General features: G+C 38.3%; 1 protein-coding gene and 1 long non-coding RNA gene across 51 annotated transcripts in view; one reads left to right on the forward strand and one right to left on the reverse strand.

The window, feature by feature from the left end:
* Positions 1–26,127, reverse strand: part of ANK2 (ankyrin 2) — a 661,731-nt gene that overhangs the window by 66,218 nt on the left and 569,386 nt on the right. For all 50 annotated transcript variants that reach the window (XM_082727947.1, XM_082727904.1, XM_082727928.1 and 47 more), the window contains 6 exons: positions 25,504–25,602; positions 24,692–24,790; positions 18,229–18,327; positions 17,172–17,270; positions 8,730–8,802; positions 684–828 (listed from right to left, as the gene is read on the reverse strand). In XM_082727947.1, coding sequence (XP_082584073.1) covers positions 684–828; positions 8,730–8,802; positions 17,172–17,270; positions 18,229–18,327; positions 24,692–24,790; positions 25,504–25,602 — 614 coding nt within the window. The remainder of the gene's footprint in view (positions 1–683; positions 829–8,729; positions 8,803–17,171; positions 17,271–18,228; positions 18,328–24,691; positions 24,791–25,503; positions 25,603–26,127) is intronic.
* The window catches only part of LOC309863310, a 28,811-nt gene continuing 19,880 nt past the window's right edge, over positions 17,197–26,127 (forward strand). Inside the window, exon 1 of the long non-coding RNA XR_014310988.1 lies at positions 17,197–17,670. This is a non-coding gene — a long non-coding RNA (uncharacterized lncRNA). The remainder of the gene's footprint in view (positions 17,671–26,127) is intronic.

Consider the following 26,127-nt stretch of genomic DNA (forward strand, 5'->3'; position numbering starts at 1 on the left):
ACCTATGATTACTGACTAGTGAAAAACTTCACACTACACGGACAGCCATATGTTAACCTAAATCGGCAGTCAATCTTTTGATGAAGTACCATGGAATGTTCTTATTCAGCTTGCCTCAAAAAATAACAAACACCAGTTGGGTAATAATCAAAAATTTTATACTGCAGAATATGACATAAACCTTTTCAGATTTGCCTATAAAACCTGTGCTCCTTCAGATTTTGCTCAGATTGCTTTTGTATTCAAGATCTTGGAGGATTTGGGTCTAATTCTTTCTTATGAAAGTCAATTTCAGGCACTTTGCTTCTGAATTTGTTTCTTTTTCATCCTTCTTCACAACACCCTTTCAGTCACAGAGTCTGTACCACTAACAAAAATACCCGTAAGGTAAAATGGTCCTTTTTATTCGCCTGAGAAAAAAGTGATAAATGATTACAAACACTATACTGAAATGTAGAGAGCTCTTTACTTATTGCTCTGCTTCTTACTAGTTGTCTGGCTTTTACTGTCACTTAAACTCTCTAGCCCTCCGTTTCCTGCTCTTTAAAATAGGCACTTCAAGTTGCTCAAGGGTGCAGTACCTATTAAGTATCCTTAATTATGTCTATTTTTTTAAATTATCATCATGAAAAAGGGTCGCATTGCCCTCTGGCTGGTACCAAGGGTCAGGACTAGGGGACTACCTGTCGGAGCGGGCTCCCTCCAAGCTGTACCGCAGGTAATTCATGCCATCCAGGAACTGACTGCTGGGTAGCGAGTCGTCGCCTAGTTCTTTCAGATCCTCGGGCCGAAGGTATTCTCCCCCATCCCCTGTCATTGTGTCGTCACCTTGAAGCAATCAGAGGAAGACGGAGGAAGGATTATTTGTTGAATGTCGTATTAACTACAAAATAGGGCGAAGATCGTGGAAAAAAATGTCAGAAAAGCACTTACATCACCAAAACACCACACACCCAATAAAAAACACATGCAACCATGAAGTGCTAAAACTCAAAGAAACAATATTTGGCCCATTTTTCTATTGCTTATCAAGAAAAAAAGAAATGACCTGAATTGTAATTCTCTTAATATCAGTCAGTTTTCTTTATTCATTTCTTTGTTGCCATAGCTGGTTTATAGCTATATTATTTAACTTATTCTACTATGTAGACTACTGAACTTCTAGACATAGTTCCAATAATTTCGTACCTAATGTCCGGCATTAACAATCTCTTCATGTCATTGGCAATATGCTAAGAAATATCTACTGCTCGGGGCACCTGGGTGGCTCAGTCAGTTAAGCGTCTGCTTTCAGCTCAGGTCATGATTCCAGGGTGCTGAGATGGAGCCCTCCCTCAGGTTCTCTGCTCAATGAGGAGTCTGCTTCTCCCTCTCCCTGCCCCCCGACTCATGCTTTCTCTCGCTATCTCTATCTTGAACAAATAAACAAGATCTTAACAACAACAACAAGAAATATCTACTGCTCTAAAACAAATATGTGATATAGTATGTGGAGGGATATGATTTATAAGATTAACAAGATATGCACATTAGGGAAAGAACACTAGAACGAAGTGAGCAGATTGTGACATTTCAAGAAACCTGGAATTCAATTTTAAAGATATCTGAGCATAAAAAGGATGTTTTGTTGGAAACTAGGTGGCTTCCCAAAGGTGAACAACAGGGGAAAAAAGAGAATTAAGTAATCAGGTAGTGGCAGAAAGCAATGACTAAGTGTGGTAGTTCATATTCAGAAGCCCAAATGCTAAGGTACATTCCCTGCCTGTGATTAGGAATAGAATACTTTCACAAATATCTTTTTCAGGTAACTGAATAAGTAATATCTCATTCACAGACGTGCTATACGCCATTAACATACTGACATGGAGAAATAATACGGCTGAGAGAAACTGTTTTTGATAACTTTTTGAGACATTAATGACACACTTTAAACCTGATGACCTATGTAAAGGACAACTTGAAGGACAACTTCATTCCTATAACTAAGTTAAAAATTCATTATTATATTCTCATTTGTTTCAAGTAATTGTTCTAAATCAACACTAATTTATAAAGGTACAACACTAAGGAATTATAAGAAGGATATGTCTCAAAAAAAAAAGGATAGGTCTCTGACATTTCACTGCTTATATATATGATCTTAAGATCTCAGATATACATTAAAGGGTTATTAGCTGTCTAAATTACTTAAAGCTAATGATAGATTTTTTAAAAAAAAAAAGACCTTCCAATGAATGGAGATATCATTTATTCACCATTTGATTTTTCTCTCAAAGACAATGCATTTAACATTTGACACTTACAAGTCTCATCATTAAAAATATTTTCATGGCTTCTTCAGTGACACCATCAGATTTTTACAGAGTTTTAGCAGAATAAGTTAGGCTCCACAGAGTATTAATTAAAAGTTGAGTTCTCAGAATTAGATAGACCTGGCTTCAAATTTTAATTCTGTTATTTACTGGCCTGTTAATCTTCCAGAGCCTCAGTTCCCACAACTAGTAAATGGGAATGATACTAATAATCTATCTCACACAGTAGGTGTATGAATTAAATAACATAAGAATGTGTAATCAAATGCCAGATATACTAATTGCTAGCTATTGTTTTTATTAACACAAAACGGTAAAAATGTGACACATCAATGAAATACGAGCTCAATTTCATTTATGCAAAAATACTTTTAAATGTATATATCATAAAGAAAGAAAAAAACTGTACTGTGTTTAAATATTCGTAAATCTGATGGCTCCAAGGAAAACGTGAGTAAAGTTTTTAAAATTATGTTGTTTAAAGGGTGCCCGCCCACCCTTACATACATTTTCCTCTCTAAAGTGTTCCCTCATGGGGTGCCTAGGTGGCTCAGAAGGTTAAGTGTCTGCTTTCATCTAAGGTCATGATCTAGGCTCTGGGATTGAGTCCCCCATCTTAGGCTCCATGCTCAGTGGGGAATCTGCTTCTCCCTCTCTTCCTGCCTCTCCCCCTGCTTGTGCTCTCTCTGTCTCTCTCATTCCAATGAATAAAATCTTTTTTTTTAAAAAAAATCTATTAAATAAAACAACAAAAAATTTTTTTTAACATCTCACAAAGCAAGATGTAACAATAATAGCAATCTACAGATAACAGTAGGGTCAAACACAAAATGCATGATATTGGTCAACCTTAAGAACCAAAAAGATGAGAGGAGAAAGAGAGATCAGTTTAGGATGGTGTGGTGGGTTCAGCAGTGTCGTCCCCCCCCCCCGCCAACACACAAATCTCACTTCTATTTGGAACCTAAGAATGGAGCCTAACTTGGAGATAGGGCTTTTATAGATGTATCTAAGTTAAGGACTGAGGTGACATCACATTGGATAGCTCCAATGACACTGTTCTTTGAGACACAGGGGGAAATGCCACAGGAAGGCAAAGATTGGAGTGATGTGTCTACAAGCCAAGGAACAAACACCAAGGATCACTGACAGCCACTGGACACCTGAAGACACCAGAAAGACTCTACCATAGAGTATCAGAGGTTAGTATGGTCCCACCATAAACTTTTCACTCCCAGAACTGTGAGAGGATAAATTTGAGCCACCAAGTTTGTGGTAATTTCTTGTGATATTCCTAGGAAATTCCAGTGAAGCTGGAGAAGGAGTCACTGAAGAAGGATATTAGAGATGATCATTTGTTTGGATTCAACTTTAATGGACAGAGATTGACGCTACTTCAGATGAGAGGCTCATGTGTAAGGGGTCATGGAGGGCAATAAAAACAGTGAGAATGAAGGAGGAATACACATCACTTATTTAGAGAATACTACGTGAAGTAACTTGGCAAAAGTAAATGTTCGTGATGGTAAGCAATGATGAAAAGTCCAGAAAGAAAACCAGTGTCTAAATAGTGATCAAATAAGATCAAACATTTTATGATAAGATTTGTAGGACTTAATTGTTCTTACTACTTCCTTCCTCTTATGTAATTGGTAAGTCTATATATGGCCATACTTTATGAGTCAAGTAAGTTGGGGTCCCCCTTTGTTTATTTCTGGGAGAAAAAAAATTCTAACATCAATTCTATGAATTGGTTTACCAAGCCACAGGCATTACCTGGTTTGCATATAAATCTAAATTATTTCCAGAAAAAAAAAAACAGCCAACTTGTTAACATTTGGGAAGATAAGCTCTATTCTTATTTATGAGAAAGTGAAAGAAATAGTTGGCTGCAGAATCTGTCATGTAATACGAGGAGACTCATATTACATGAGGAGGAGCCCACTGTCAAGTGTTCACAGCTGAAGTGTGACAAAAGGAGACAATGGATGGTTCCTGTACATTTCATCATAACACTCAGCCATTCTGGAGTTCTCTTGACTACCATTAGTACTCATCATTCTAGAGAACCGGTGGAGAAGTTTGTACAAACCATTCGCACACAAACCTTTGAGTATAGGGGACACATGGGTCACATTTCTACAGGTATTTTAGCTATGTAAGTGTTATCACCCCTGAGCCCCACCACGTAACTTACTGCCATGGAGCTGAGTCAGCAAAGGTAGGGATCAACTCATAATCCTATGAAGACGTACAGGATTACATTTGCAGCTGCATTTTTCGTATGCATGGTACCATATTCTCAGATTGAATTCCCATTTCTATCTTTTCCTTCCATGTCTCCACCATGTTGTCCCACCAGGACTTATATATAATCTGACTGAGCTATTATAACGGCTCTCACACTGGGTTTTACATTCCCCACCCACAACTTGATGGCCATGTGCTGTGGCACAAAATATTTAATATGTTTAAGTCTTAGTCTCCTCCTGTTCAGGTGAGCCTTTCCTCACCTGAAAAAAAAAAAAATGAGGGGGGTGCCTGGGAGGCTCAGTGGGTTAAAGCCTCTGCCTTCGGCTCAGGTCATGAACCCAGGGTCCTGGGATCAAGCCCCGCATCGTGCTCTCTGCTCAGCAGGGAACCTGCTTCCTCCTCTCTCTCTGCCTGCCTCTCTGTCTACTAGTGATCTCTGTCTGTCAAATAAATAAATAAAAATCTTTAATAAAAAAAAATGAGGGGGAATCTATAGCCTAGCTTATGTGGATGCTCTGGGGATTAAATGAGACAAAGCCCCTAGCTTTGTAGATGTTTAGTAAATGTTTTCTCTTCTGTCAAAATATCTGAGCCTCCTTCCAATTTCTTCCTAATACACTCCTTTAGTATATCACTGCTGGTTTAATCTTTGTGATAATCAGATTTGTTTCCATCATTATTCAAAATGTTTAACATGTCGTCATTTCCCAGACTTTTCAGGTAAGAACTCAAACATTCAACAGTGAAGTCCAGAATATTTTAATGCATGAGCCAAACCAAATGACTGTATTATTTTGCTACTCTGTGTCTCTCTCATGCACTTTCTCCTCTCAGGGCCTTCACACTGTGTGGAAGTGTGTCTCTAAAACCTCTAAAAGGCACTGTGTCTCGAAAACCTGTGTCACTTTCCTATAAATCTCTCAGTTTCAGCAAGTCCACGGGACTGCACTGCGTCTCTCCAACTTTAGTTTCCAAGGCAGATATGAAAAGTGGGTGACATAGTGTCTTCTGTTCTACTTCATTTAACTTCTACATTATCTCTCCATCGATGTTTTGTAAAGACATGTACTGTGTTCACCTCTGATTCCCCAATGGTAGCAGTTCTAGTAAAATCACTTTTACTATCGGTTGATTGGATTCACAGGTGGATATCCCGATTACTCTACCAAGTTAGCCTGAAAGGACAGCTGTACTTGGCTTGAACATCCTTTTGAGTATTGATAACACTCACAACTATCAAAAAAAAGAGCTGTAAATTAAAAAAAAAAAAAGAAAGAAAGAATTGACTAATACCTTCAAAATACATGTGGCTGCACTTTGTCCTTATGAATGACAGGTTCCATGAAAATATCTGAAGCCCATAAAACATTAAATGGTTTGGCAATATGAAAGCTGAATTTCTTTATACTAATTCTTTGCACTAAAAATTACTTCACAATACTCAGATATACCCTATACATAAAAATTATTCAACTTGAATTTCTTTCTGAGGAAAAGAATGTTACTAAGATTTTGGCTGTCTAAAAGAAGGAAAGCTTCTCTCACCATAAAAGATATTCTTGATCAATAGCCAATATTCCTCTCAAAACAAGACCTTTTATCACTAAAAACTCTTAATCTCTAACAGTTTTAATAAAAGCATACAGGATATTATACATACATATTACATTAGGCAATGAGCAGGTCCCAAAACTGTTTCATATAAATGGAATTTCTTTGATCGCACTCAATACTTTGAAGGCACTGGCATTGGAATTATTTAACAAGTATTTAGGAAATAAACTATTTTTAAATTAAATAATCACTTGAATTTATTTGATTTATAAATTTAGATGTTCATGGAAGAGATCTGCTTCAAGTGATACCACATATACCTTGGATCCTTCTTGGGAGATAGAATATTTTATATCAGTCATTTTCCCCCTCTATGCTGAAGCTCCTCCTACATAATTTTAAGGGCTTTCATTTTTATTCCTAGTTACCTTCAAGAATCACATGATAACTATCAATTACACATATTTCTAATCACATCTACAACTTATCTTCAGCCAAGAATGATATGAAGTTTATTCAGTCATGCAGTCTAACTTAGTTTTAACAGGTTCCTGGTAGTTAAATGTCAACTTACAAAGAATTATTTTTTTCTCTAAATGTGTATTCTTAGAAGAGAGATTAGTTTTGGCAAAATATTTGTATGATGCTCATTAGGTAATTTAATTATAGTAATAGGTCTCAACAACAGCAGCAACATCATTAATAGGATAAGCAATTTATGGCTTTAGTTTCTGAGTTAATAAAATCTACAAGCTCACGTGCATACATATAAAACTCCATCCACATCACACATGCTATTTCAAAAGAAACAGGTTAGAATTAGGCATGCACATTTAAATATTAAGCAAGTTGCTTCTCTCCAGTTAAGAAAAATGAAAAGCAAAGCTTTCACTCCAATAGCTTCCTCTCAAGGTACCTGAATCACTAAGAGCTTCCCCATCAATAAAGTTGTCACCAAACTGTTTAAGGGCTGTTAAAAAAGATGATCCCACAAAAGAAGATGTGATGTGCATATATGAATGCTAAAATTAGCTGGCAAGTATTAGGAAGGAACATAAAATTGTTATAATACTTGAAATGCTAACTTTGACAATTATTAATTTACTTTTAATAACCCAGTGACCAAACATTTGCTCCTTCATGTCCTAAGCTCTCACAAAAGCCAAGATAACTCACTACCTGTTACCAAAGAGTGAACGAACTAGTTCCAGATAATGACATCTCCTTGTAAATTTTCACCTTCTGATTATATCTTGAAGAACCTAAAAATCTACTTTTACTATTTCTCAATAAAAGCAATTAACATTAAGAATAGTGCTATTCTTTTCAGCCTGACTCATTTTTTTAGTTCTTTTATCTCTGCAGTGAGGGATTCTCTAGTGTCTTCTATGCTTTTCTCAAACCCATCTAGTCTCCTTATGGTTGTTATTTTAAATTCTGGTTCAGGGTATAACTTAAATCTGTTTTGCTTAGATCTCTGGCTGTGCTCTCTTCTTGTTCTTTCTTTTGAGATGAGTCCCTCCATCTTGGCATTTTGTCTAGATCTCTGTCTTCTGCATTGCAGAAAGCCTGTTATATTCCCTGCTCCTTAAAGCAATGCTGTATTAAGAAGAGATCATCCACTGTCCAGGACCTGATGCTTCAGAGTCTTTGGTGTGTGCTGTGTGCACTCTGCTGCTGGGTTTTGGCTGCTCTTTCCCTCAGATTAATCCTTGGCAGAGTTTCTCTTTGTCTACAGTGGGAAGCTTTTGGACCTTCTCCAGTGTGTGGCAAGTTTTAACTAGTACAATTCTTTACGGCAATAGTCTTTCAAACATACACATTTGACCAAAAGCTGTACTATGGAAATTTGGCTACGTACCTCATTTGCTGCATTCATGATTTTTTGGCAGATTTTTTTGTTCAAGAAAAGTCAACTCCTCTAACTGAAGTAGAAGTCGGGAGCTGGAAACTCTCGTGGAGGGACAGACTTGCAGCACAACGCCCCATCCCCACCCCAGGCAGTCCCCTGTACTCCCGTTAGAGCAACAGACTTCACAACGTCTGAAATCCACTACCTTTGAAAATTTTTGTCAACTCTAAAGCTATACAGAGCATGTTTTATGATTTAAACAAATTCTTACGTTGAATTAGTATGACTTACATGTTATTTTTAAACTTATCTAAGCTCCTCTCCTCTGGAATTAAAATTTATTCTGATTATTTGAACCAACCAGAAACAGATTTCTCAATATACCATTGAGAATATACTTCAAAGTCTTTCACTTTAAGGCATTTTAATAAAAAAAGCATGTTAACATAATTAAAACATGTATTAATAATAATTGTATTATCAGGTAGATTTTTCTAACATATGGCCAATTTCCAGCGTCTTTCCCCTTTTCCAGTCATTACTTAGTAAGACATTAAAGATAATACCCATTGAAAATGGACAAATCACTATCTTCTTTCCCCATATGACAAAAGTAGATGTTTTGAAACAGAAGCGAAAAAGTGACTTGAAATGTTAAGAGGTTGTCACCCACACTCACGGTACCAGCTTAGTTCCAGAGAAAAAGGATAGCTTGCTTGCCTTTGTGTAAGACAATGAAGACCAAATAAAAGTCTTACCTTCTTCATCAGAAACATCAAGAACCTCAGTCATCGTCTCAGGAACATTTAGCTTGTGTTTTTCAGTGATAGTCTGGGAAGAAAAAAAAATATTGATATGCAAGTTAAAATCAAACAAAAGAGAAAGCAATCACAGAGGAGGTCACGTGGATAGCATCAGCAAGCCATAAGTCCTTGAGCATTTCATCTCCCCACATGTATGTTTTGGGAGCTTATTCTCTTTCATGAAAATTCATTTGTTCTTTTGGAAGATAAATGATCATTGACTCCAGTGAAGTCATACAAGTTCAAACTGAGGATTGCTGGGGGGTGGGGAAGGTTAGGATAGGGTGGCTGGGTTATGGACATTGGGGAGGGTATGTGCTATGGTGAGTGCTGTGAAATGTGTAAGCCTGACAATTTATAGACCTGTACCCCTGGGGCAAATAATACATTATATGGTAATAAAAATAACTGATAAAACAGTTCATTATTTTGAGTTCCTATTTGAAAAATAAATTCTTTAATGATGGCATTAATTAATCATATTGAGAAAGCAGGTTAATGTTTTCAGGACTTCCATAAAATGAACTGAGTAATGTCTCCAGAAAAGTTTTAAAAAGAAGCAATGAGTGTAGTAATTTACTAAAAACAAAGCCTTTGGAAAAGAAGTTGTAAACAATGTGCAAGACAAACTATTTGGGCAGAAAATGTGATGCATCTTTTCTGGGATCAGAGGACCAAGAGTAGAGAGTCAATCATCCTTCTGGTATTACACTGGTCTATAATTCTGGTTTGTTACTTATTCCCCTTCACAAAGGCACTCCCGAGTTGTCGAGTCCACCGCCTTCCATTCCTGATATGCAATGTAAGGTTAAGAGACCAGATTCTGGAGACTGGCTGCCTGGGTTCAAACGCTAACTTTATCAATTCTTAACAAGTTCCCTCATTTCTCTGGACCTCAATTTTCTCATTTATAAAAGAGGGATAATACTGCTACTTCATAAAGTTGTTTTGAAGATTAAATGAAATAATATACACAAGAGGTCTAAGGACAGTGCTTGAAATAGGTTAGCCCTCAATAAATGTCAGCTAGTATAACATCATTATTATCATTATAATTCAGTATTAAATTCCTCTTGTAACTTAAGATCCTCTGAACTTTTTAGTCATTCAGGCACTCAGGAAACATTTTGAGTGCCTACTACATGCCAGGCACTGTTTTAGACACCAGGAATACCACAATGATTTAAAAAAAAAAAAATCACACTACTTCAAATACCACCTACAGACAATGAAGTCTCAAACTCCTATCTCTAATGTCTGCACTGAAAATGTAGTAAGTGCACTGACTGGCACCATTATGGGAATTCTAAGAATCTAATCTCTCAAAATAAGTCAACTCTTCAACTAAAGTCACTAAAATACAACAGTAAATAGGTTATCTTAGGTTTTTAAGCTTTGCTACATGGATATTACAGACTTTTTTGAATGACACCAATTTCTTTTCTTTCAGAAAGCAGTAGAGAACTTCAAATAGATTTATGAGGAAATTCAACTAATTTGAAAATGTATTCACATCTACCTGTATAATATTTGTGTGTCAGGAGGGATTGATGAAATCATAATGTGATACTGCATTCTGTGAACCCTTTCAGTGGTTCCCCATTTCCTCAGAAAACAAGCAAATGGCCTAGGAGAGCTGGGTGATGTAGTAAGGAGAGGTAGGGAGACCTCCCCTCTCTCCTCATGCTACAGCCATGTTAGCAGGTCACGGTCTCTCACACCTCAAAATTTTTCCATCTATTCCTTCATTTACCAGAAATATTTTTCTCCCCTTTTCTTGGCTCATATTAGATGTAATTCCCTTGGAGAAACATTCTCCAATCCTCCCTGATGAGTCTGTTTCACCGTGATTGCCTCCTGCTGTGTACGGTCACGACATGGGAGACACCACACCACACACAGCGGTCTGCGCCTTCTCTGCTCCCACATGAGAGTGAGTCATTGAAGAGTTGGTCTGTTTCCAAAGAATCTGAAATCTAGCAGGTGCTTCTCAAATATATATTGAAAAAATCAATGATACAAAATTAGGCAAAATATATGTGAAATCCACACAACAACTAAACAGATATTGTTTGGGGTGATAAACCAGTTCAAGAATGGGAAGAAACCAAGAAAGTAAGGGAATTCTCATGTTCTCTGGATGAAGGTACAATTGGAGAGTAAAGCTTTCCCAAATGTTGATTATGGTATTTAAATAATTCCATAATGTCTTATTTACTGAAAACAAACTCAACTTTAGGAAAGACAAAAGCATCCATTCAAAATTCTAGATATTAATAGCTGGTCAATAAGTATTTGTTAAACTTAAGAAGACTATTGTATGGCTTATTTTATTTTTTAAATTAATTTATTTATTTGAGGGAGAGAGAGTGCATGAGCGGGGGGGATGGGGGCAGAGCGAGAGAGAATCTAAAGCAGACTCCACATGGAGCACAGAGCGGGATGCCAGGCTCAATCTCACATCCCTGAGACCATGGTCTGAGGTGAAACCAAGGCCAGTGCTTAACCGACTGCACCACCCAGGCGCCCCCCTCATTTAATTATTTTAATAGTAATTAGCTTACAAATTTAACATGGATAAATTAAGACTTATGTTCCGTATCCATGGTTTTTAACTCTAGCTGCATATTAAAATCATTAGAGAAGATTTTAAAACTCCATTACTTTGATACCATGGCAGGACAATTAAGTCAGAGTCCTGTGAGTTCAGCTGTGAAACAGTTGCTCAGATGGATCTATTGTGCAGCTCAAATCACAACCCATTTGGAAAAGTGTATAAACTGCAGAAAGTGATTTGCATTTAAAATATGGGAAAGACAGGGATGTCCTATTAAGCTATGATAATCCATTAAGCATTTTCTGAAACTCTTTTTATAAGATCTTCAGTGTAAATAAAATGATTCAAAAATGTGAAGGGATAGCTACCATATTAGACTACACCAGGAAGTTTATTTTGCGGAGATGTTCTAGAGTATCTGCCCTTCACAGGAAACATTCCACAAGAGGATGCTTCTCTATTTGAAAATAAGTGATGGAAATATTTCTAAATGATTAAGTTATATTGCCTGATATACTTTGTTTATATTTTCGGACATGGATAATAGGACTATATTTTCTTCGAATTTCTAAGACTGGACTGGAATTTCTAAGACTGGAAATACCATTGCTTTAGTTTGGTCATTGAATACTATCAAAGTTATTACCAGCAAATATTCGTGGCAACAGAAAAAGTAACACACAGTGATCACACTGGTCACAGATATTTTTCTGTACAGAGAGTAAAAATGCCCTCTCTATGCAATGTAGTAAGAACAGCAAGCATCTGTTCATGATGTAGTGCTTGACCTTTTAGAAGGCCATCAATAAATATTTGAGTAGATGATAAATAATTCTTCTCACTTATGAGTAATGTTATAAGAAATAAATACATCTTTTCTTTAAAGTGCAGTGAACTTTGAAAACTTGATTATCAAAATATAAATATGGTTTTACAAAAATGCATCTAAATAGTACATGGGAAACAAAGATATAATTAAATGATCATGGGCAACTGTCTGCTACAGAATCTAAGAGTCTATAGTCAAGATTAGAAACCAATTTAAAGTTAAAATGGGTAGTGTACTATGCACAAATTTAATAGTATGTAATTAAATCAGATAATACGGCAATATAAATAGGATAGGATAGATGGAAGCCTTAATAAAGAGTTTTAATATTATCACGATGTGGGAAAGATGTAAAAAATAAAACATGAGTCCTTAACATGCTGTTTTGTAAATAGATATTTGGTTTGTTTCACACAACAGTGGGCTTAACTGGCCTCCCCTTAGCCCACACCCCTCATCAACCATTTCCTTTGTATCACATACTCACCAATTCACCACATCGTGATGAGTGATCGTGGCTAATATGCCACCTACTAAGGTCTACACACAATGGCTCCCATCAGTAGGGTGACAGGCTAAATTTGGTTTTGTTCACAAACCTATTTATACCAAGGGTACATGTTAATAGAGTGTCTGTAATAACTGAAATAGTGTGTAAACATTTTTCTACAAAAACCAATGTAAATGGTTTGGGAACCTCAACAAAGGTCAGTCACCAAAAATAATTTGTACTCAATTAGGTGTGGTTAAGACAAAGCAGACGAGAAAAAAAAAAAAAAAAAGATATGTTGAAAGTTTAAAAAGGTTCTGCCCTCAGTATAATGTCACTTTAAGATAATACACAGGATGAATGTGGGGCACCCGGGTGGCTCAGGTGATTGTGTCTGACTCTTGATTTCGGCTCAGGTCCTTAGCTCAGGGTCATGAGATCGAGCCTGGTGACGGGCTCTGCACTCGATGCAGAATCTGCTAGAGATTCTCTCCCTTCCCACCCTGGTGCACACTCTCTAAAAAACAATACATCAATCTTTAAACACACACACACACACACACACACACACACGATGAATACTGTCAAGATATATGTATTATAGGATATAGTAGGATATACTATGTAATACTGCTGTTCTTTGTGTGAGAATGATCTTTTAGCCTCCTTCTAGTCAGTTGGACCCATACTCAAAGAAAAGATCTTGACACCACCTCAAAAGGTGTCCGATGACTTCATGTGTATTTACTGCATTGCTATTTCTAAGATTCCCATTTTAACTGATTTACAGCATCGGATAAAATTTAAGACTTCGAATATGTACATTTTCTTTACTGTCAAAAATTTCTCCATTGTTTAAATGGTAATAGAACTATAATGTCATTTTTATTTTAGTAGTTTATTCAGCAATTTATGATGTTATTTTATTTCAGTAATTCTGGGTCTACATGTCAGTGATTATATGCAACTTAAAGCATATCATTTTAAAATTATGCAAATAATACAAAATCTGAATGACGGCTGATCAATAAGCAGAGGGAGGAGCCCCATCTCGGTCTTCCAAACTGCCTTAGGAGGCGATTGAGTTTGGTGGCTTCTGCTGCCCGAAATGTGTCCTCTGCCCTCTGACGCCCACTCCAGCACACGCGCAATGAATGTGATCCTGGGAGAATGCTAAACCACCTCACAGCGCCTGCTGGGTTCCCCAAAGTAAAGTTAGAAAAGCAAAGGTTAAGGAAACAAACCACAACTCCAAAATGTCTCAAAAATTTCTGAAGCAGTGGCTTCTCCTGTACAGACTGCTGCCTTCTCCTCTCTCTACACAATGACTTTATTCACACTGTGGGGTAAAGAACTTCGGAAGGATTAGCACAGGAAACTTTCTTTGATGAAAGAAAACTCACAGGGCTGCTCAAAGGCACACGGTGTAAATCTAGTGATGTAAGATTTGTATGTTAGTTGTGTAACTGTAATTTAACTATTATACTTAAGTGGTAATAACATCAAACTAAATTTAATTTTATTAATTTCAAATAATTATTAAATTGTCTAGCGTGCTATTATCAGCCCACCACCAGTGAGCAATTCCAAATTCACTTTAGAAAGTAATATTGAATTATTGCCTCCATGGAAAGAAACAAAAAGCACTCTTTAGAAAGGTTGTTTTCTTTTGGTTTTTTTTTGTTTGTTTGTTTTTAAGATTATTTATTTATTTATTTGACAGAGAGAGAGATCACAAGTAGGCAGAGAGAGAGAGAAGAGGAAGCAGGCTCCCTGCTGAGCAGAGAGCCCGATGTGGGACTCGATCCCAGGACCCTGAGATCATGACCCGAGCCGAAGGCAGCGGCCTAACCCACTGAGCCATCCAAGCGCCCCTAGAAAGGTTGTTTTTAATAGAAAACTATTTCTATAGAAACTAGGTGAAAACACTTCTTTCACAAAATACATGTTAAACTACATTTAGTAAAGTCAAGATCAGTAACGTCAGAGTTGTTAAGAACACGGACCTTAGAATCTCACAATCTAAATTTGAAACCTAGATCTACCCTCAATGCCTGCCATATCTGTAATCACTAAATACTCATTTTTAATACCATTAATATCGTTATGGAAAAAAAAAGTATGAATGAAAATCTCTTCCCAAAGAGAGAAAGTGCAAAGCAAGAAGGCCCACATAAGAGACAGGAGTAAGTCCATATTTTCAATCCTTCACCCGAAACTCAATTTCACAAAACAATAAAACTCAACAATTCTAAGAGCAGAATCAATTCTAAGAGAGGCAGAAAATAAGAACAGGGCAGCATCAAAACATGTTACCAATACAATTACCCATTTAGAAAAAGTGGGTACTTGTTTAGTTAATACGGGCAATGACTTCTTACCCCAACTAAAAGCAAACATGCCATTATGTTTTATTTTATATTTGTTTGCTGGCTTTTTACCTAGAAACTTGACTTCTAAATATAGAGGTTTTTAATTGGGGAAATGCTCAGCTGGGCAGGGTAGAGAATAATAGCTACCAGAACAGAAGAAAAGCTCACAGGGAGTTCTAAAAGTAGTTTTTGTATTCCACTAAAGCTAGATGTGGCAGAGATATGACTCTATGTCTAATTTTTGAAAGATATCTGAACTTGCTTAGTCAGAGTATTTAGCAAGCTAATTGTTTCTCTTTTCAAATAGATCTATATAGTTAAAGTAATTCCCTCCAAGTAATATTTATGAGCCTGGGATCTATTTGAAACCGAACATGTAAGTTCCATAGTTTTGTGATGTTAAAGAAGAATTTATTTTCTTACAAAACGTAAGTCCCATTCTCCACTCCCACTAAACTGCAAGCTGCTGGGGGAAGGGGGGGTAATGTTTTCACCACTGATGACTCTTCACCACTCAGCACAGAGCTCAGAGCATATTTTATATCCAATAAATATTGGAGAAATGATTAGTAAATGAAATGAATGGAAGAAAAGCAGGTCAAGTAGCAAAAAAGATGCAAGCTTGCCATCTAGTGGTCACTTGATAAAAATGTATGCAAATAATAACCAGAAAAGTTTACGGAAAACCTAACTTCTAAGAACAGATGTACTTGGCCATTCTTGCCACTACAGGCTTCACTAATTTGTGATTTTCACATTGTTTCAAAGATGCCAAATAAAGACACATATGTATAGGTTCCTAATAGGAAGATTTTCCTGGTATAAAAAAATCATACAGTAAGAAAAGGTCATTAAGATTCAGCCATATATAGCAACTCAGAAGTATAGCGATGGGTAGTGACAAGACTTGTTTTTCTCTTATATAATTTATTAAAGCCATGCTTTAAATCTTTAAAAAATATTGTGGTGTATTAGCCAAACGTTTTAAGATTCTGCTTGAGAAAACAAGCAGTACTATTCTCTCCCATCTAAATTCAGGCTATGTCTTGCAGTTCATTAATAAATCATACTCCACTCTATTAAAAATTTCGTATCAAACCAACTATATTCCATCTGCTTCAGTGTCAACAGGAACTTGGTGTCAGTCGGAAGAATAAAATTTCTTTCTTTTTCCACGTATCTATCCAAAAAAACAAGTGTTCTAAAACTCTACACATATCCTTTCTTACTTAAGGCATTTACTAGAACCCCATTCAGACTTTTTATGTTGTTTTGTGATCTTATTGTCTCTGAAGAACACATCTAATGCTCCACCGTCACCCTATGTTTCTATTTTAAAAAGAGAAATTAAAGAGCTGTTGTTCTTAGAGTTCATGCTTAAGAAAAAAAGAAGTTAATAAAAAGTGTGAAAGAGAACAGCACTTCCTCTTTCAGCTGTGAGTTCCCCTGTGGGGCAGCCTCCTTTCAGTTTTGCTTTAACCGAATGGTACAAGAGCCTTAGGACTCATTAGTCCCAGAGACTTCATTCTCCCACAAGGCCATCAATGATCCCTGCTCCTCCAAAATAATCAACAATCATATCCCAACTAGCAAAAATAAAAAATTTTAAATATATGCTCTGTCGTGATACAGATGCAGCTGACCTACTAAGTACAACCAACTCCCTTTTTCAATTAAAAAATATGATAATCAGAAATAAGAAGGAAGGAGGAACCGTTCTCATGGGAATGCATTAGGCCCAATCGTTAGCATGGCATGAGGAGGTTATGGGTCCTTCCACAGGCTGGCCTGGCTAAGATTTGCTCTGGATGTCCTACCACTTAGCCAGAAGTAGGTGTCACACCCAACTACAGTGAAAGGGCAAGGCAGCGCCCGGCACCCCCCACCGCCGCCAAAATTCCAAAATTCCCAAAAAGGAACTCAATAGTATACAATTATGTTTATATTTTACATGGATTTATGTTAAGGAAAGAAAGCCAACCCCCCCCCCCCACTAGCTGTGTCAATGCACTTACATCTGCATTCCTCTATGGTGTACCACACATTCACCCAAAGTTCCAAACCAAAAGCTCCACATAGTTTGTAAGCGCAAAAGTATGTAGCTTGAAAACCAAGACGGTGGAACCCACGCCCACGAGCTGCTACTCACCGTGGTGGTGGTGGTGATCTCCTCTGTTACAACCTTCAGGGTGTCGACCACGGAGATGTAGCCCAGACGCTTAGCAATGGCCAAGGCGGTGTTGCCATTCTGAAGAGAGTGCAATGAAAGAGAGAAAGAGGGAGAACTGAGAGGGAGGACCGCGCTGCGAGCCAATGAGCTCACCGGCTGCTCCGCCTGAGCCAGCATTTCCTTCCAAAACCAGGCACAGCTTAGGAAAATCACTAGTTTTTACCATTACATCTGAATCTCTTTGTAACTTCTTTAGACTATGGCCCGGGTCACCATGGTAACACAACAAGCTGCATCTGCCTGCTCTTCTAATAAGAAGCACTTGACGCTTTAACCCTGAGGTTGTCAAACATTCTCTACAAGATACTGCACTGTGTTTAGGAAAGGACCCCGTGAACTGCGGACGCTGCCTCCGAAAATGATTTAGCCAGAACCGAGTACCGTTACTCCCCGTCAGAGGTCAGGCCATCTGCTGCAGGTAGGACGTCACCCCAGGGAACTCGGTCACGCATTGAGCTACAGCTGTGCAGAAGCTCGCCGTGCAGCAAAATAACCCAAGCGAGCAACTCGGGCTCCAGCGCGGGCCACGGGGGACCCCGGTTTGTTTAATTGCACCGCTTAGTTTACATTTCAATGGCTCCACATCCCGAAGAGCTTTGTCTGAGCCAGGAGCCTCGCGGGCCGGGCTCCCTTAAGAAGGCCGGGCGGGAGCAGGGGCGGGGGTGGGGGGGCGGCCTTCGCGCTCACATCTGAGCACCAGCTGCGAGCAGAGCACGTTCCAGCGGCCTCGGCGCAGGGCCCCACTCTCCCGGGAGAGACGGCCGAGTCAGGCCGACTGCGCTCCCTCCCCGGGAAGCGCGGCCGGAGAGTCACGCTGATTTCTGGAAAGCCCTTCCAGAATTCCCGGGCTTTCCAGAGTGCGGGGGCCTTATCGAAGGGGCGTGTGTCTGAACCCAGCTCAGACAAGGGGCCGCCGGGGCCGGCGAGGAGGAGGCAGCGGCGGCGGCGTGGTGCTGGGCGGCGGCGCCTGGCTTACCGCGGTGGTGGCGTTGGGCTTGGCCCCGTGCTGCAGCAGGACGTTGATGATGTGCGTGTGGCCCTGCTGGGCGGCCTGGTGCAGAGGCGTGTAGCCGTTCTGTAGGTGACGGGGGCCATGGACCCAGCATAGGTTTGCAGCAGGAGAAGGAAAGTTCGGTTAGACTTCATGTTGAATTTCTTAGTCTTATAACAAAACCGTCAAGGATGCTGTTTATTTGGAGCTCCCTATCCCCAACATCCCATGTGTCAGCAACAAACACTCCTTCTCACCTTATGGTCTGCTAAACAAAGCGAAAAGACTAGCTTATGAAATAGAAGGGCTGACAAACTCGAAATCAGAGCTATTATTATATTTTTAACTAATTGGCATTAAAAATGGGTATACTGAGAGATTTATAATGACAAAAGAACGTTATCACAATGATTTCTTCCTTAGGGATAAAGAAAGTAACGTTTTTAACAGAAATCTGAGGACTCTAATACAAATACAAAAAAAATGCTTGTTTGTCATGACTTTTTTTTTTTTTTTTTTTTTTTTTTTTGGACAGATCACAAGTAGGCAGAGAGGCAGGCAGCGGGGAGGGGAGGGGAAGCAGGCTCCCTGCCCTGCAGAGAGCCTGATGCTGGCCATCCCAGGACCCTGAGATCATGACCTGAGCCGAAGGCAGGGGCTCAACCCCCTGAGCCACCCAGGCGCCCCTATCATGACTTTTCTAATAATGAATCTTTGTGCCGGCTTTAGGGATTCTAAATTGATGGGGGTAAATCTAAATCTTCTCTTCCTTTCAGAGAGCAGCTTGGTCAAAGAAGACCATGCTTAGAGAATGGAAGATTTCATTGGATGATGAGTGGCCCACCCTCAATTAAAAATGACTTTAAAAATGAAGTTCTTTTTAACACTCTGGTCTAAACTGGAAGTTTAGATGAAAGCTCTGTAATCCATGATTTGTGAGGAACTGCTGCTGAGGTTAGTGTGAAGACAGTCTTGCTCAGAATTCTAACGGGTGGCAGGTATGGAACAGGTTGGCTGCATATTCACATTCATTAAACAAAGGCACTGGAATCCTTGGAGGCAAACAAAACACTAATACCACTCACTGAACATTTATTTTGTGCCAGATGCCAGGCCTTGTAGTTGTCTTTGAATCTTTATTGTCATCCTAAAAATGAGGGTGCATGGTACATAGGTGGTGTCTCATACACCACCATGAGTGACTAAGTGAATGTATACATGATTGAATAAATGTTTTCTTCCAATTTCAGAGACGATGAAATGGAAAATAACAGTTAAGTAATTTCTTTGCAATTATTCCAGGTTCAGAACCTGGGTAGATCATGATAGCCAATGGGTATCAGACTACTTTTTTTATTATCTACCTGCCTCACCCAGATAAAATTCTATCCATTATCTGGTTTCAAAGTTCTGAGTAGCTCATTCATACCATAAACTTGTAGGAGTATATGTCCCTTTTACCTAGTGTCACTGCTGCTTCATGACCAACATGCACTTTGGCTACTCCTGCCTACATAAAGTGTCCGTCTATGTACACAAGGTGCCCCGTGACTCCTTCTATGCTTTTGCTGTGGCCTTTCCATCCACGGGGATGTCCCTATATTTGTGAGAGTCTATCAGTCTGCATGTCTTTCAGTCTGGAACATCATTAGCTCTGCCATGTCAGCTATCTCTCCCTCCAATGGCATCACCCCAGGAAACCTGGAAATAGAAGCCAATTATAGGGACCCTGAGAAACTTATCACTATTGCAGGGTCTCTGCTCTCAAAGGAGATAATCCACGCACATTTGAGAAGCATGAAGTAAGTGGCATTTTTTTTTCCCTGAAAATTCTTCTTCTCCAACCGAATTTGTTCACCTCTTCAGTAGCAACCAAGTGAATTCATTCAGCAAGCATTTACTAACCGCATGCTTTATGCTAAGTAGGAGACACTGTGCTTATGTAAATTAATAATGCCAGAGTAGCATTCTTGCCCCTAAGAGCTCACAATTTACAGAGTCCTCAACACACAGTGTCCAGAAAGGTGTCTTCCAGGCCTGATTTAATTTAACCTTTACCCCAAACCTCTGGTGCACAAGTATATTTGCAAGGGAAGTCTGGAGCAACTCAAAAACTTTTATGTGAACATTCAACTACATTTTATCCACGGTCTTGGGCCCATTCTGCTAGGAGATCTAGACCCAGTTCTACCAAACCCCTCTAACCCTCCATTTCCTCATTAACAAATGGGAAGAGCCAAGATTTCAAATCTGGTGAAGGATTATATATGTTGTCCATAAACTTTTCTTTAACTCATCTAAAGTGCCATGAAAATGCTGACAAACATTTCACTTTTTTTCTTTCTCATTGAAGAGCTCTATGATCTTTGCAGCATATTTTATAAAGAAAATTTTCTTGTACGTGCTGTCGTTCTATGCACTCTTTGCAAATTAATCATATAATCAACCAAATATACTTTTCCTCAAGCAGATGTTTGTAGGATTTCATTTTCATTTTAAACAACTAATAGTCTCATAGAACAAGTTCACTTTTCCAGATTATTATACCAGATCATGAATGTTTGAGGACTAAAGGCAACACATATGTTTACATTTTTATAGCAACAAATTTTTAAAACCATAGTTACATGAGATGTGAGGCAGAAAACACAAATTTCCCAAAAATGCCATTCTGTGTGAAAAAAATCCTGAGATGTTTATTAAAAGAACATTTTTCCATTTATGTAGCTATCCACTCCCTTGAAGACATATTAAAAGTTATATTTACTTCTAAAAGCAAGTAAAATCTATAGAGTTCACTAAAAAAAAAATAACAATAATAAATAATAAATGAATAAATTAAAACCTGAAAAATTAAAATGAGATTTTTCTCTCAACCAAATGTCTATTTGAATGCATAACAAACCCCAGGTAGATAACCAATGTTCTCTAGACAATAGGTCTGGCTTGTAAATATTATCTCAACAATCACACACTTAACAAAAAATTACGGTAACTTTTCAAGTTCCTCCAAAGTCTCATTGCATAGTTGCATTTATTCCTTTCAAGAGAAGATCTGGATCCCAATAGGAATGTCTTTCCTGTGTGCTTATGTGTGATCTGACACAGGAAAAAATGGTGTTGGGTGCTGATGCCTGAGAATTCTTATTAGAGCTTTTAAATAAGCTCAAAGTACAATGTCATGAGAACTCAAGAATTGCTCAGAAACTAGGCAGCAGCTGCTCTTGCTAGAGTCAGATGAATTTTTTTTTTTTAAGATTTTATTTATTTACTTGACAGAGATCAGAAGCAGGCAGAGAGACAGGAAGAGAGAGAAAGGAGGAAGCAGGCTCCCCACTGAGCAGAGAGCCTGATGCAGGGCTCGATCCCAGGACCCTGAGATCATGACCTGAGCCAAATGCAGAGACTTAACCCACTGAGACTCCCAGGCGTCCCTCAGATGAAATTTTGAATCTCGAAGGTCAATAATATTGTTTATAATTTTAAAAATAGCTATCTTTAATTCACCTGTAAATATGGTGATGTACAGATACAATTTTGTTTCTGCTTCTAAGAGAATATAAAAAGACTGACTTCCAAAACTTCTTACTTTTCTAATCATTACCATTTTGAATGATGACTTTGAAAACTCACACTAATTTAGTTGAGCCCACTCACATAGCTGCATTAAGAATTTCTGATACATAAACTTAAAAAAATAAGCAAACATGTAATTACATATTTCTTTGGACCAAGGAACCTGGAGCTGCAATTTATTTTATACATACTAGCAGCAGTTGTATTATTCTTTTCTCTTTCCCTTGAAACAACTTGAGTGCACTGAAGTCTGGTGTTATGTTCCAACCTTGCTTTACTAGATAGGGCCCTTCAGCTGCCACTGGGTAAAAACATTTACGATCAAGTCAACTCTGTGTTATCCTTGACAACTTCCAACCCAGACCTTACACATCATTGCCTCACTAAGCATTTCCATATGATATCCCAAATGTAACAGAGTTGGTGGGAATAATGGGGATGTAAGCTAGGGTAGCCACTGTGGAAAACAGTATGGAGGTGCCTCAAAAAATGAAAAATAGAATTACCATATGGTCTAGCAATCCCTCTTCTGGGGAAGAAAACAAAAACACTTACTCAGAAAGCTGTATGCACTCCCATATTCCTTGCAGCATATTTATTATAGCCAAGATATGCTGCAACCTAAGTACCCATCAGTGGATGAATGAATAAGAAATAAATAAAATTGCACGTGCACACACACACAATGTAATATGAGTCAGCCATAAAAAGAAATGAAATTTTGCCATTTGGGACAACACGCACGGACCTGGAGGGCATCATGCTAAGTGAGATAAGTTAGAGAAAGACACAATACTGCATGATCTCACTTATGTGTGGAATCTAAACCAAACAAAACAAAATCCGAACTCATAGATACAGAGAGCAGATTGGTGGTTGCTAGGGGCAGGGAGTGGGGACTTGGAAAAAATAAGTGAAAGGTATCACAAGTTAAAAAGCCTTTTTTTTAAGTGAAAGAAAACGGATTTAAATGTTAAATGATATTGGGTGTCCTGTTCTCAGCTATCTCCTCTATATTTAGAGGGAGGGATCCTTCCCTCAGGGGTCAAGAGGAGGTGACCTCACTTGTTTTAAACCACATACCACATCTTTTATAATGCATCACCGATAAAAACACAAAGAGATTTAAAAGTATGTACTACTAATAAAAATATGTCTTATATGAGCATTTAAAAAAAGGAAACACTTGGGATGCCTGGGTGGCTCAGTGGGTTAAGCCTCTGCCTTTGGCTCAGGTCATGATCTCAGGGTCCTGGGTTCGAGCTCCGCATCAGGCACTCTGCTCAGCAGAGAACCTGCTTTCTCCTCTCTCTTCCTGCCTCCCTGCCTACTTGTGATCTCTCTCTCTGTCAAATAAATAAATAAAATCTTTAAAAAAAAAAAAAAAGGAAGCACTATTGTTATTCATAGAATGTACTAATCAAAATGTTCAAGTAGTGTGAGAAAGCATTATAAAGGTTGTAGTTTAAGGATAGATAAGATTTAAATAAGAGAGCATCTTAGGAGAGGAAAAGACTGGTTAAAACAGGAAAATATTTAGTTGGGAGAAAGTGAAGCACTAAAAAGCTAGTTTAGTTGTAGGGAAGTTATGAAATGGTCATCTGGCACCCTACATTACATTGGGTCACATCATAGAGACTTAAAATCATGAAAAGGGATGACTAGATCAGAGAACTCCTTGGGAGAAGGAATCAACAGGATTTGATAGCATGGAATAAATGCCAGGTAAGAGAGTGAATGACCACTGATAAGATTTTAGGTATAGTGAGTTGACGTTAATGATCTGGAGTGGGAAGGAAGTTAGAACAGAGCTTTGGCCATGAGGCAGGTTGTCTCAGTTGGAATTCCAATTCTTCCTTTTTCCTTTTTTTTTTTTTTTTTTAAAGATTATTTATTTATTTATTTGACAGAGAGAGAGATCACAAGCAGGCAGAGAGGCAGGCAGAGAGAGAGAGGAGGAAGCAGGCTCCCCGCCGAGCAGAGAGCCCGATGTGGGACTCGATCCCAGGACCCTGAGATCAGGACCTGAGCCGAAGGCAGAGGCTTTAACCCTCTGAGCCATCCAGGTGCCCCGGAATTCCAATTCTTCCAACTAATACTTTGTGACCTTAGATAAGTTATTCAAATTCACTATGTAAAATAGAGATGCTAATAGCACCTATGAGATTATTTAAGGATTAAATGAATTAATATATAAAAAGTCATAAATAATGTATATGTGACTTCTAGCATGCACTTAATGAATATTAGTTTAAAAATTTTTTAAATGAGGGATGCCTGGGTGGCTCAGTCATTTGAATGCCAGACTCATGATCTCGGGGTCCTAGGACTGAGCTCCAGGTTGGGGTCCACACTCATCGGGCATTCTGCTTGAGATTCTCTCTCTCCCTCTGCCCCTTCCCACACTAACGTGCTCTCTTATTTTCTCTCTCTAATAAATATACAAAATCTTTTTAAATTTTTTCTAAATGAAAGACACAATCTAGGCTGTCTATCTACATTTCCTCATGCAGAAGAAGGATGTTTCAGGAAGGGGGACCAAGGCCTTAAAATAACATAAATAATTTTCTAGATCATCAAACTGTTCTACCCAGCAGGCTTCTTTTTTACTGTAGTAAACTGTTAACTGGATAAATGCTACTTCAGCTCTATAACAAAAGTAGTTCTGAAGCTAACCTACATGGCTGACAAAGGTTTAGAGAATGAAAAGTCGCAAACAACTGTACAAAGCTATATTGCTTATTCAAAGTCCCTTTAAAAGAACTAAAATGGAAAAGATACATTTGAAGCTATGGTGAGCTAGTGAAGTATTCATATGCCTGAACCTCTTTGCTTATAGAAAAATGAAAATGAATATAAGTATTTCATTTACCTTTGTTTTTGCATTGACATTTGCACCCTGCTTCAGAAGAAAGTTGACCATTTTCACATTTCCATAGTGACAGGCCACAATTAAAGGAGTGTAACCAAGCTATAACAAATACATAAATAGATAAATAAATAAATGCATACATACTCTAGCGATTAATACTCAAAGGGAGAGGGACTAGGTAGAATCTCAGTAATGGCGGGAAGGGTAAAAAATCTACTCCATTGTATAAATATTACTGAGCAGTTTATTTACACTTCCTATGGATACAAATATGGAGAGAAGCAGATCCCTGAGCACAAGGAACTGAACACCAAAGGAAATCAGACACGTGTGTGACTTCATCTGACAAAGAGCTAAGAGAAAGACACGAATAATTGGGTCTGAAAATAGAGAAGAAAAACGGAGTCTGACGGGAGGATGTGAAGGAGATGCACAAAAATATAGCTTAAAATGGGCTTGAAAATTTTCACGGCATAGAGAAGGAAAATCCATTTTCAAGACCAAGGGCCGGAGGCAAGCAAATACAGGAGGAAAAGAGCAAGTTATCCAGATTGCCAGAGCAATAAAGGAGAGAGGCTGACTTAAGCCAGCAAAATTAGAATCTTTTTATAAAGGGTCCTGATATCATGATCTCCACTTGGACTTGATTCCATCAAAACTGGAGAGCCATTATAGATTTGTGAGTAAAAGAGAATCATAGTTCAGAATGGACTTTTGAGGAAGGGTGCTTGGAATGGGGGAAATCTGAGTGGGGGCTACTGGGAGTCATCCAAGTCAGAACCCACCACAATATGGAAAGTGATTCACTTTACCTTTGTGTGAGCATCCTGGTCAGCCCCATGCTTAGTAAGAATTTCAGCAACATTCACTTTGTCTTCCTGGGCTGCAAGGTGTAAAGACGTGAGTCCACTCTATAGAGAGAATGGAAGCAAATGGGTACACTTGAAGAAGAAAGTGTGTTTCATCATCTATGATATCGTGTCTTGAAAAAAATCCTGGAAAATTCATAGCCTCTCCCTAGAGCCTGCAACTTCTGATCTCTAAAACAAACCCTCCAAGTTAATATAACTTTCTGAGACATATTCTCTAAGTTAGTCAACACTTTCAACAAATTACATTTTCTTTATTTAGGTGCTTCTATTATGATGTGACACTTTAAAATAACTCAGCTAATAAGCTTCCAAACAACATTCATTTCAAATCCATCTGTGCCTCCTGCTGAATCTATTTATTCCCTTAAATAATTAATCAACCAGCTACTACTTCTACTTTTTAACCATAGAGGATTGATGGATTCTATATTTTCATCAATAAAATATCATATCAAGGTAAAAAATGTAGAGAGTTACAGGAAATGAGTTCAGAACAGTTTTCTCCAGTACTCAATAGTATACTATTTTGGAGGTTCCTCTAACTGCTAAATAAAAAGTAACCCC

The sequence above is a fragment of the Mustela nivalis genome (assembly GCF_964662115.1).
Source record: "Mustela nivalis genome assembly, chromosome: 4".
Classification (NCBI taxonomy): domain Eukaryota; kingdom Metazoa; phylum Chordata; class Mammalia; order Carnivora; family Mustelidae; genus Mustela; species Mustela nivalis.